A 10,979-nucleotide genomic window follows, 5' to 3' on the forward strand; every position below is an offset into this window, starting at 1 on the left:
CAGCCCTAACCCTCTGCATTCTGCATTCTGGTAGGAGGGGTCCAAGCGATTCCAGACCTCCGTTGGAACCTGATAGGAACTTGGGGTCTGCACAGTGGGAGTTGGGGGTGCTCCTGGATGACGGAGGAAGGGAAGGGGGAAAGGAACAGAACACAGGCTTCAGATGTGAAAGGCGGAAAGCTAAGAGCAGGGAAGGCAGGCAGATGGGTTCCTTGGAAGGTAGCCCATGGGGTCTTGATGCCACATACTCCTGAGAATCACTCACCCCCTGCCCCGGCCCAGGTCTCCCTGTGAATCTCTGCTTTTCTTTCACAGTGGCCCTGTTCTGTTCCCACTCCCAAAGGCTGGTGTGTGACGGCCACACTCTGGAATGACGTCCCAGAAGTCCGGGCGGGCAAAGGACAAGGTGTCCCAAGAGTCCTCCGACAAAGGCGTGACCTTCTCAGCCTCCAGCTCCTGGGCTAGGAAGAAAGTGAGGAGAGGGGTGAAACTGCTGTCATGTGTGGACCCTTCCTCCAGCCTGGTGCCCACACGCCACCTTTGTTTCTTTCTTTCTTCCTTTTTTTCAAGGTAGGGTCCCACTCTGGCCCAGGCTGGAATTCACTATGTAGCCCCAGGACGGCCTTGAACTCACTGCGCTCTTCCTAAATGCTGGGATTAAAGGCGTGCGCCACCATGCCTGGCCCACACACCACTTTTCAATGAGTCTCCTCACCCTGGGTCCTTTGGCTTTGCAGACAAGCACCTTAACCACTAACCCTTCTCTTCAGCCCGTCTCTAATATATATAGTTTTTGCTGTTGTTGTTATTGTTGTTTTTTATTTTCTGAGGTAGGGTCTCACTCTAGTCCAGGCTGACCTAGAATTAACTATGGAGTCTCAAGGTGGCCTCAAACTCACCGTGATCCTTTTACCTCTGCTTCCTGAGTACTTGGATTAAAGGTGTGTGTCACCACATCTGGCTTCCTCACCCCCTTCCTTTTTTCTTTGAGAGAGAGAGGCAGAGAGAGGGAGAATGGGGTGTACCAGGGGCTTTAGCTGCTGCAAACGGACTCCAGACATGTATGCCCCCCTGTGTGCATGTGCGACATTGCACCCTTGCATCACTGTGTGTCTGGCTTATGTGGGACCTGGAGATTCGAACATGGGTCCTCAGGCTTCACAGGCAAGCACCTTAACTGCTAAGCCATCTCTCCAGCCCTGGACCCTGCACTCTTTATGGTTTTGCAGCCAGGCAATGGTTGAGTTTGAAACTCCCAGGGTTTGGATCCTAGTTCTATATGTGATTTGCTGTGTAATCGTGGGTAAGTCAACCCCATAGCCAGCCTCAGTTTGCACATATATAAAGTGAGATTCCTAATCTTTTTTCTAAAAATAAAACACAAAAAAAAACAACATTTAGTTATTTGCGAGAGAAAAAGAGGCGGGGGGGGGGGGGAGAATGGGCACGCCAGGGTCTCCAGCCACTGTAAACAAACTCCAGACGCGTGCGCCCCCTTGTGCGTCTGGCTTACGTGGGTCCTGGAGAGTCAAGTTGGGATCCTTTGGCTTTGCAGACAAGAGCCGTCTTATACTGAGCTGGTTGTTGCGCCCACAGTATGCAAACTTCTATTCACTCTCATGCCAGCCCCCCTTCCCCTTGAGGAGCCTTCGCTGGCCAAGTGAGAGATGGGAAGCCAGGGTGGTAGCCAAGTTTCCCACCACCCATGAGTAGCAGATTCAGGATTCAAGGGCGGGTGCAAGGCTGGAGCTCGGGGGGTAAGGTTGACAGGGAGACCTCGCAGAAGGGGGTCCTGGCAACTGATGCCAGGAGGCAGGGGGTGAGGAGACACAAAGGAACCCTCCCGCTGACCCAGCCTTTTGATGACCGATTAGTCCTGCTTCTTTTGCCAAGCTTGGGCAAGCCAAAATAGGTTAGAAGTTCATGGTTACGTAAAGGGAGGCTACCTGGTGTCTTTCCCTGCCTTAGGAGAGGCTGCTGGCTCTGGGACCTCCAGGGAACTTTCTGGAAAGTTCTGCAGCCTCCCCTTTACAAAGGCTCTGAGCACTCCCATCCTCACCCGATCTCCTAGGTCCCACCACACACTGGCCCTGACACCTCCAGACGTCAGGGACTAAAGATAGCGTAGCCTCCCAAATACAAGGAGCCCTACACAAGCTTGCCTTGGCTCAGACCCCCAGCCTAAACCTCCCTGCCCCATGGAAAGCACAGCTACGATGGGATATCTCTCTGGAGGCTTTGGGCAAATCCCTCCACCTGCCCAGCCCCCCCCGAGGCCTCAGTTTCCCCACCTGTACAATGGAAATAAACCAGTTGAGATTTGTGAAGGGTATAGAAGATTAGCGCATGGCATGTGGTAAACTGTATTTCAACATTTATTTATTTTCTCTCTCTCTCTCTCTTTTTTTTGTGTGTGTGTGTGTTTTTGGAGGTAGGGTCTCACTCTAGCCCAGGCTGACCTGGAATTCACTACGGAGTCTCAGGCTGGCCTCGAACTCACAGCGATCCGCCTACCTCTGCCTCCCGAGTGCTGGGATTAAGGGCATGTGCCACCACGCCCGACTCTCAGCACTCATTTATTCAAACAGACTGTGAAATATGGCCAGGTGTGGTGGTTCGTGCCTGTAATCTCAACTACTCTGGAGACTGAGGCAGGAGGATCACGAGTTTGAGGCCAGTCTTTGTCTCAAAATGAAATAAAGTGAAGGGATCAGGCGTGGCGAGAATGTAACTCCAGTAGCGGAGTGTTCCTACTATGTGCAAGACCCTGAGGTCAATAGCCAATACTGAAAAACAAAATTTTTTTTTTCGAGGTAGAGTCTCACTCTGGCCCAGGCTGACCTGGAATTCACTCTGTATTCTCGGGGTGGCCTCGAACTCACGGCGATCCTCCTACCTCTACCTCCAGAGAGCTGGGATTAAAGGCGTGCGCCACCACGGCTGGCTGGAAAAGATGTTTTTAATTTTATTTATTTGCAATGGGAAGGGATGCACGAGGATCTCTTGAGGCTGTGAACAAATGCCCTTCTGCCTTTTGGCTGGCTTTATGTGGGGGGCTGTGGAGTTGAACCTGGGCCACAAGCTTTACAAGCAAGCACCTTTAACCACTCAGCCACCTTCCCAGCCCACGGGGGGGGGGAGATTATTTATAGCAATGTTGTAGGATAAGGATTATCAGTTCCATTTCACTGCTTGGTGATTGGGGTTTGGAAAGAATGACTTTTTTTTCACCAATTTTATTTACTCAACAAACATTTATTGAGTATCTAAAATGTGCCAGACCGCCAGGCATGAGGTTGCACACATTTAATTCCAGCACTTGGGAAGCAGAGGTAGGAGGATCGCCGTGAGTTCGAGGCCACCCTGAGACTCCATAGTGAATTCCAGGTCAGCCTGGGCTAGAGTGAGACCCTACCTTGAAAAACAAAACAAACAAAGAAACAACAACAACAAAAAATCTGTATTATGGTCACTGCCGTATTTTAGCATATGGTACAGATTAAGTGTTCAACAACAGCTTGTTGGGAGAAGGAAGAAAAATACTCCGTTTTTCAGCTAAGGAAACTGATGTTCAGACAAGTGAAGTGACTCATCCTAGCTTCTCCACGGTGGCTGGTAGCCGGCCGAGCTGAAGACCAAATATACCATGGGACTGGCAGGCGTGGTGGCGCACGCCTTTAACCCCAGCACTCGGGAGGCAGAGGTAGGAGGATCGCCGTGAGTTCGAGGCCACCCTGAGACTCCATAGTGAATTCCAGGTCAGCCTGGGCTAGAGCGAGACCCTACCTCGAAAAACCAAAATAAGTAAAGAAATAAATAAGTAGCCGGGCGTGGTGGCGCACGCCTTTAACCCCAGCACTCGGGAGGCAGGGGTAGGAGGATCGCCGTGAGTTCGAGGCCACCCTGAGACTCCATAGTGAATTCCAGGTCAGCCTGGGCTAGAGTGAGACCCTACCTCGAAAAAACCAAAACAAATAAATAAATAAATAGAAATAAAACTACTGAAAAATTTAAGTTAAAAAAAAAAAGGGAGGGAGGGAGGGAGGGAGGAAGCTTTTGTTTCACAAACATGGAGCTAATTCTGCCATGCAGAGCCCCATGTGCGGACAGGAAGATGTCTGGGCTGAGCTGCCAGTTAAGGGTGGTGGGCTTTCATGTGCCAAGAGAACAGTTCGAGACCCCCACATACCCCTTCCCCTCTGCCCACCCACCTGTGTCTTTTCAGACCACTGGTCCTGCGGGTCCAAGCTACAGCCCGGCCTTGTCAAGTGCCGCGTCCCGAAGGGGGGTCAGCCAGACGCCCCCAAACCCAGAAGCAATGGCAGCCCCGCTCAGCCTCAGGGGCCTTGTGGCCGCACGCAGGCTCACACGAGAGCTCAAGGTGAGTGGCCAGAGCTTCCAGTGGATAGAGGCCAGGGACTGGCCAGAGCAAGTCCAACTTCTCCCCCCCGCCCACTTTCCGGCTGTGGAAACTGAGTCCCAACAAGGAAAGCCAGAGGGCTGTAGAGATGGCTTAGCGGTTAAGTGCTGGCCTGTGAAGCCTAAGGACCCAAGTTAGAGGTTCGATTCCCCAGGATCCACGTTAGCCAGATGCACAAGGGGGCGCATGCGTCTGGAGTTCGTTTGCAGTGGCTGGAGGCCCTGAAGCGCCCATTCTCTCAATATCTGCCGCTTTCTCTCTCTGTCTGTTGCTCTCAAATAAATAAATAAATAAAAATAAAAATAAATTTTAAAAAGAAAGGAAAGCTAGGCGCCACATCCTGTGGCCTTTTGGCAATGTAAGGTGAGATCTGGATGGCCAATGAGGATCCTGCTGTCCACAAATGATCCTCATCTGTCCTCAACTGCATAGGTTTCCCTAAATCGCTTCCCATGGAAACTTCCTGCACCCAAGTCCTTCTCCAGTCAGCTTTGAGGCATATTCCCAGCCCCCAAACGATGCCATTTTAAAGCCCAGCACTCAGGCTGGACAGATGGCTTAGTAGTTAAGTGCTTGCCTGTGAAGCCTAAGGATAGAGGTTCGATTCCCCAGGACCCACATAAAGCCAGGTGCACAAGGGGGCACATGTGTCTGGAGTTCTTTTGCAGTGGCTGGAGGCCCTGGTGTGCCCATTCTCTCCCTCTCTCTCTCTCTCTCTCTCTCTCTCTCCCTCTTTCTCTGTTTATTGCTGTCAAATCAATAAATAAAAATAAACAAAAAATTTTTAAAAATAATAAAATAAAACTTAAAACCCAGCACTCCGTAGATACCCATCAACGTCATCCTCATCAAAAGCCATTTTCCTTTCTCAGAATCGGACATCTTTGAGAAGTCCGTCACGTCCCCAAGGGAGCCATGGACAGCCTCTCAGACTCATCCAAGATCAGGTACGGGCCGGGGGCTGGTGCTATTGTGTGGGGAAGGGGTCAGAGACACCACCAACCAGGTGGGAACTGATTGGCCTCTGCCATACGTACCCCATCAGTGTTTCCAGAACTTTCCTATATTCCAGGTTCTGCGTTCAGTTTCATCCAAACAGATGCACTTGCTTGGGGGGGGGGGGGGCGAGGCTACGCCCAGCATACTCGAATTCAAGTTCAAACTGTGTTTGCTGCAAATGTCCCTCCCTCCCCCATCCAGGTCCCCCTGTGGTCAGCCAGGCCAGAAGTGAAGTTTCCTTACGCCCGAGCGGAGGAGCTGATACAGGCCCACCTGCACTCCAGGCTGGCTGGTGTGGTCTACCACCCCGCTCAGTGTGCCCACCTGGCCACCGTGCTGAGCGCTGAGATCCGGGAGCTGGTCAAGACTGTTACCCCACCCCGCTACAAGCTAGTGTGCTGTGTCAGCATTGGGAGCAAGGGGCAGGATGACATCGTGGTCTCCAGCCAGAGCCTGTGGGACCCCCATGCAGACAGCTTTGCCGCTTCCCACTATGTGAACCCCACGCTCTTCTGCATTGCGCTGGTGCACGCCATCTATGTGGAGTGAGCCCTGAGTGATGGGGCGGCGTTGGGGAGGGGTGGTGGGGGTCCTTATCCTAAGTGATGATTCCGAAATGCAGTCAGGAGCCGGGCGTGGTGGCGCACGCCTTTGATCCCAGCACTCGGGAGGCAGAGGTGGGAGGATCGCCATGAGTTCGAGGCCACCCTGAGACTCCATAGTGAATTCCTGGTCCGCCTGGGCTAGAGTGAGAGCCTACCTGGAAAAACCAAAAAGGGCTGGAGGGATGGCTTAGCCGTTAAGGCGTTTGCCTGCAAAGCCAAAGGCCCCAGGTTCGATTCCCCAGGACCCACGTTAGCCAGATGCACAAGGTGGCACATGCGTGTGGAGTCCATTTGCAGTGGCTGAAGGCTCTAGTGTGCCCATTCTCTCTCTCTTTCTCTCTATCTGTCAAATAAATAAATAAAAATATATTTAAAAAAAAGAAAGAAGCAGTCAGTTGAAAACAGCGTCAGCCTGGGCAAGGCCAGCAGCTTCCACAACTTATGCCAACTGAAGAAAAGAGTAAGACGCAGGCCACTGACCCCTCCATAGACCACACACATCGTGGAGGTCCCTGGCCTCTGGCCAGGATCATGTCAGCCACGTGCTGTGCCCAGCTGGATGTAGACATCAGAAAGCTCTGAGCAGTAGCCATCTATGCCTTTGATGAATAAAAAAAAAAAATTAAAAACAAAAAAAAAGCGAGTTAAGGGACTGCAGAGATGGCTTAGCAGTTAAGCACTTGCCTGTGAAGCCTAAGGACCTGGGCTCAAGGCTCGATTCCTCAGGACCCACGTAAGCCAGATGCACAAGGTGGTGCATGCATCTGTAATTCCTTTGCAGTGGCTGGAGGCCCTGGTGCGCCCGTTCTCTCTCTGTCTGTTGCTCTCAAATAAATAAAAATAAACAAACAAGATAGCTGTTTAAAAAATGGGAATTGGGGGCTGGAGAGATGGCTTAGCGGTTAAGCGCTTGCCTGTGAAGCCTAAGGACCCCGGTTCGAGGCTCGGTTCCCCAGGTCCCACGTTAGCCAGATGCACAAGGGGGCGCATGCGTCTGGAGTTCGTTTGCAGAGGCTGGAAGCCCTGGCGCGCCCATTCTCTCTCTCTCCCTCTATCTGTCTTTCTCTCTATGTCTGTCGCTCTCAAATAAATAAATAAATAAATAAATAAATTTAAAAAATAAAAAATTTAAAAAAAGAAAGATGGCATAGCACCGCAAAGCTTAAAAAAAAAAAAAGCTTCTTTTTTTTTTAGTGCTGGGGGAAGAATGGCTTAGCGGTTAAGGCGTTTGTCTTCAAAGCCCAAGGACTTAGGTTTGATTCCCCAGAACCTACATAAGCCAGATTCACAAGGTGATGCACGTGTCTGGAGTTCATTTGCCGTGGCTGGAGGCCCTGATGCACCCATTCTTTCTCTCTCTCTTTCTGTCTCTCAAATAAACAAATAATTGAAAAAAAAAAAAAAAGAGCCAAAATAGGGCTAGAGAAATGGCTCAGCAGTTAAGGCACTTACTTGCAAAGCCTAGTGACCTGGGCTTGATTCCCCAATGCCCACATAAAATGCCAGATGTACAAAGCGGCACGTGTGTCAGGAGTTTGTTCTCAGTACCTGTGCCTACTTCTCTCAAACTCTGCTTACAAACAAAATATTTTAAAAAGAGCCAAAATTAAATCCTTTCTTGTTTCTTTCAGGCGTAATAGAGGGCCCTCGTCAGGTATTGTGCAAACATTTCCCTCATCTTCACTGGGATAATGGGAGATGGTGTTACTTTTTATTTTATTTATATAGTTTGTTCGTTTATTTATTTATTTATTTTTGGTTTTTCGAGGCAGGGTCTCACTCTAGCCCAGGCTGACCTGGAATTCACTATGGAGTTTCAGGGTGGCCTCTAACTCACGGCGACCCTCCTACCTCTGCCTCCCAAGTGCTGGGATTAAAGGCGTGCGCCACCGTGCCTGGCTCTTTTTTCTTTTTTAATATTATTTATTTATTTACAAGCAGAGAGAGAAGAGAGGGGCAGAGAGAATGGGTGCCCCAGAGGCTCTAGCTGCAGCAAACAAACATCCAGAAACATGCGCCACTTTGAGCATCTGGCTTTACGTGGGTCCTGGGGAATCGAACCTAGATCCTTAGGTTACGTAGGCAAGCGCCTTAACCGCTAAGCCACCTCTCCAACCCCCGCCTCCTTTTCTGTAGTAGTGTATCTTTCCCACCCAAGCATCGAGCATTACTTTGCCATTTCATGACTTCCAAGTGAAGGCATCTTACTGGACCTATCCTTTTACAACATCAGTTCGGTCTATTATGATATTTTGGAATATAATCTATGTTTGATAATGGTAGAGCTAGCTCATACATTTTAACTCCTACCTGGTATTCTACCAGATGAGTAAGAAACATCTGGCGGGGGCTGGAGAGATGGCTTAGTGTTTAAGGCACTTGCCTGTGAAGCGTAAGGATCCAGGTTCGATTCTCCAGGTCCCACACAAGCCAGATGCACAAGGGGACACATGCATCTGGAGTTCGTTTGCAGTGGCTGGAGGCCCTGCCATGCTCCCCTGTCTCCTTCACTCTCTCTTGTTAATAAATAAATAAATAACTCTTAAAAAAAGAAACATCTGCCGGGTGTGGTGGTGCACGCCTTTAATCCCAGCACTCGGGAGGCAGAGGTAGGAGGATCGCCGTGAGTTCAAGGCCACCCTGAGACTACAGTTAATTCCAGGTCAGCCTGGACCAGAGTGAGACCCTACCTCGAAAAACCAAAAAAAAAAAAAAAAAAAAAGAAAGAAACATCTGGTGGGATGGGAATATAGCTCGGGGGCAGGGGGTTGCTTAACATACATGAATCTCTGGGGTTAATCTACTGGACTAACCAAAAATAAAAAGCAAAAACAGGGCTGGAGAAGATGGCTTAATGGTTAAGGCATTTGCCTGCAAAGCCAAAGGACCCAGGTTGGATTCCCCAGCACCCTTGTAAGCCATATGCACAAGGTGGCGCATGCAAAAACAAAATACAAAACAAAAATTTTAAAAAAAGAAAGGCTGGAGAGATGGCTTAGCGGTTAAGCGCTTGCCTGTGAAGCCTAAGGACCCCGGTTTGAGGCTCCATTCCCCAGGACCCATGTTAGCCATATGCACAAGGTGGCGCATGCAAAAACAAAAATTTTAAAAAAAGAAAGGCTGGAGAGATGGCTTAGTGGTTAAGCACTTGCCTGTGAAGCCTAAGGACCCCGGTTTGAGGCTCGGTTCCCCAGGTCCCACGTTAGCCAGATGCACAAGGGGCGCATGCGTCTGGAATTCGTTTGCAGTGGCTGGAGGCCCTGCCACGCCCATTCTCTCTCTCTCTTTCTCTCTGTCTGTTGCTCTCAAATAAATAAATAAAAATTAAAAAAAAAAAAAAAGCCGGGCATGGTGGTGCACGCCTTTAATCCCAGCACTCGGGAGGCAGAGGTAGGAGGATCACCGTGAGTTTGAGACCACCCTGAGACTCCATAGTGAATTCCAGGTCAGCTTGGGAGTGAGACCTTACCTTGAAAAACTGAAAAAAAATAAAAAAAAAAAAAGACAGAACTGTTCATTTCTCTATCCTCTTCTTTTTTTATTTTTTGCTTATTTTTATTTATTTAAGAGCAACAGAGAGAGAGAGAGTGGGCACGCCAGGACTTCCAGCCACTGCAAGTGAACTCCAGACAGACGCATGTGCCATCTTGTGCATCTGGCTGACATGGGTCCTGGGGAATCGAGCCTCGAAGTGGCGTCCTTAGGCTTCACAGGCAAGTGCTTAACCACTAAGCCATCTCTCCAGCCTGTATCACTGAGCCTCAAGGGGGCCTTGGCTCCCCACTTGTGAGTCAGTCGGCTGGTCTGTCTGGTTGTTGGTGTGTGTGTGTGTGAGAGAGAGAGAGAGAGAGAGAGAGAGAGTGTTTTCTGCCTTAGTGGAGGGACTGCAATTCTATGACTATAAATGCTGAGGTCGGAAGATTCCCCGGCTCTCCCTTCTAACACATTCCATTGCTGAGCATTCCAAGTGTGGGGACTTGCCTGTAACCAGCCCAGTCCTGGCACAACACACAGAGGCCCAGACTGCCAAAAAAAATAAAAGCAGAATTCATTAAGGCACCACACTGCCCAGGAGTACCAGGTTCCCCGGAGAAAGCACGCCCCACGCAGGCTGGAGAAGGGAGCTGGGGGGGGGGCGTGGGGGTGGGTGGGGGGCAAGACTGACATCAGCAGCTATTCAGCCGGCAGAGCTGGGAGAGGGACCCAGGTCTCCTGACTCCCTGCTCTATCTTTAGATCTCCATAGCAACTGTTGCCAGGGCACCGAGCTGAAGGCACCCCCCCCCCCCGTGGCTGCCTGCGGAAGGGAGGGGGCGTCTGCTTGCCATGCCTCATCCTTTGTGGGAAAAGGACCCTGGGGCATGAGGCTGGGGCGGCAGGGTTAGGCTTGGCACGGGTATAGAAGTCACAGACCACCCCCCACCCCACAAGGTCAGGTTCACAGCACTGAGGTTACAGCCCACCCCCAAAGAGCTCGGAGCCTCTCCTGGGATTACTCCCTGAAGATTTAGGGGCGAGCAATCCTGACAGGTTCTGAGGCCACAGCTGGAGTCCCTGGCGGGCTCTCAAGAAGGCAGGAAGGAGGACCCTCCCTCCAGCTCAACGCCTACCCATCCTGGGCTCAGGAACGACTTGCCTTCCTTCCTCAAGGCAGTACTCTTTGGTCCCAGGCCTCACTGGTGGCCTCCTGCAGGCTCCCACGGACCTCTTCCCTCCCTCCCTTCCTCCCTAAGGTACGGTGCCAGGAAAGAATGGCAAACTTCATGGGAAGTTACAACAATGAAGACGCTCGCCCAAGGTCTGCTGGCAAGTCAGCACAGCAGGACCAGGCTTCAAATCTGTTTTATTTTATTTTGTTTTATTTATTTGAGAGAGAGAGAGGCAGATAGAGAATGGGCATGCCAGGATCTTCAGCAAATGAACTCCAGACGCATGTACCACCTTGTGCATCTGGCT

The 10,979-nt window shown here is 50.6% G+C and overlaps 1 protein-coding gene across 1 annotated transcript; it reads left to right on the forward strand.

Moving 5' to 3' along the window:
• The first annotated feature begins 320 nt into the window (after positions 1–320).
• On the forward strand, positions 321–6,108 carry LOC123456379 (dynein light chain Tctex-type 5-like). Its single transcript, XM_045139388.1, has 4 exons — positions 321–472; positions 4,226–4,381; positions 5,293–5,367; positions 5,621–6,108. The coding sequence occupies exons 1-4, from the start codon at positions 371–373 to the stop codon at positions 5,966–5,968; spliced, it is 681 nt and encodes a 226-aa protein (XP_044995323.1). The 5' UTR covers positions 321–370; the 3' UTR covers positions 5,969–6,108.
• The last annotated feature ends 4,871 nt before the right edge of the window (positions 6,109–10,979 follow it).

This window comes from Jaculus jaculus, chromosome 21, assembly GCF_020740685.1.
Source record: "Jaculus jaculus isolate mJacJac1 chromosome 21, mJacJac1.mat.Y.cur, whole genome shotgun sequence".
NCBI lineage: Eukaryota > Metazoa > Chordata > Mammalia > Rodentia > Dipodidae > Jaculus > Jaculus jaculus.

What these genes read in the sequence shown, in the direction of transcription:
- LOC123456379 (XM_045139388.1), top strand. Translation starts at nt 371, where the DNA reads ATGACGTCCCAGAAGTCCGGGCGGGCAAAGGACAAGGTGTCCCAAGAG. An exon ending in GCTCCTGGGCTAGGAAGAAA is followed by an intron (nt 473 to 4,225) that starts GTGAGGAGAGGG and finishes GTGTCTTTTCAG; the next exon opens with ACCACTGGTCCTGCGGGTCC. An exon ending in TCAGACTCATCCAAGATCAG is followed by an intron (nt 5,368 to 5,620) that starts GTACGGGCCGGG and finishes TCCCCCATCCAG; the next exon opens with GTCCCCCTGTGGTCAGCCAG.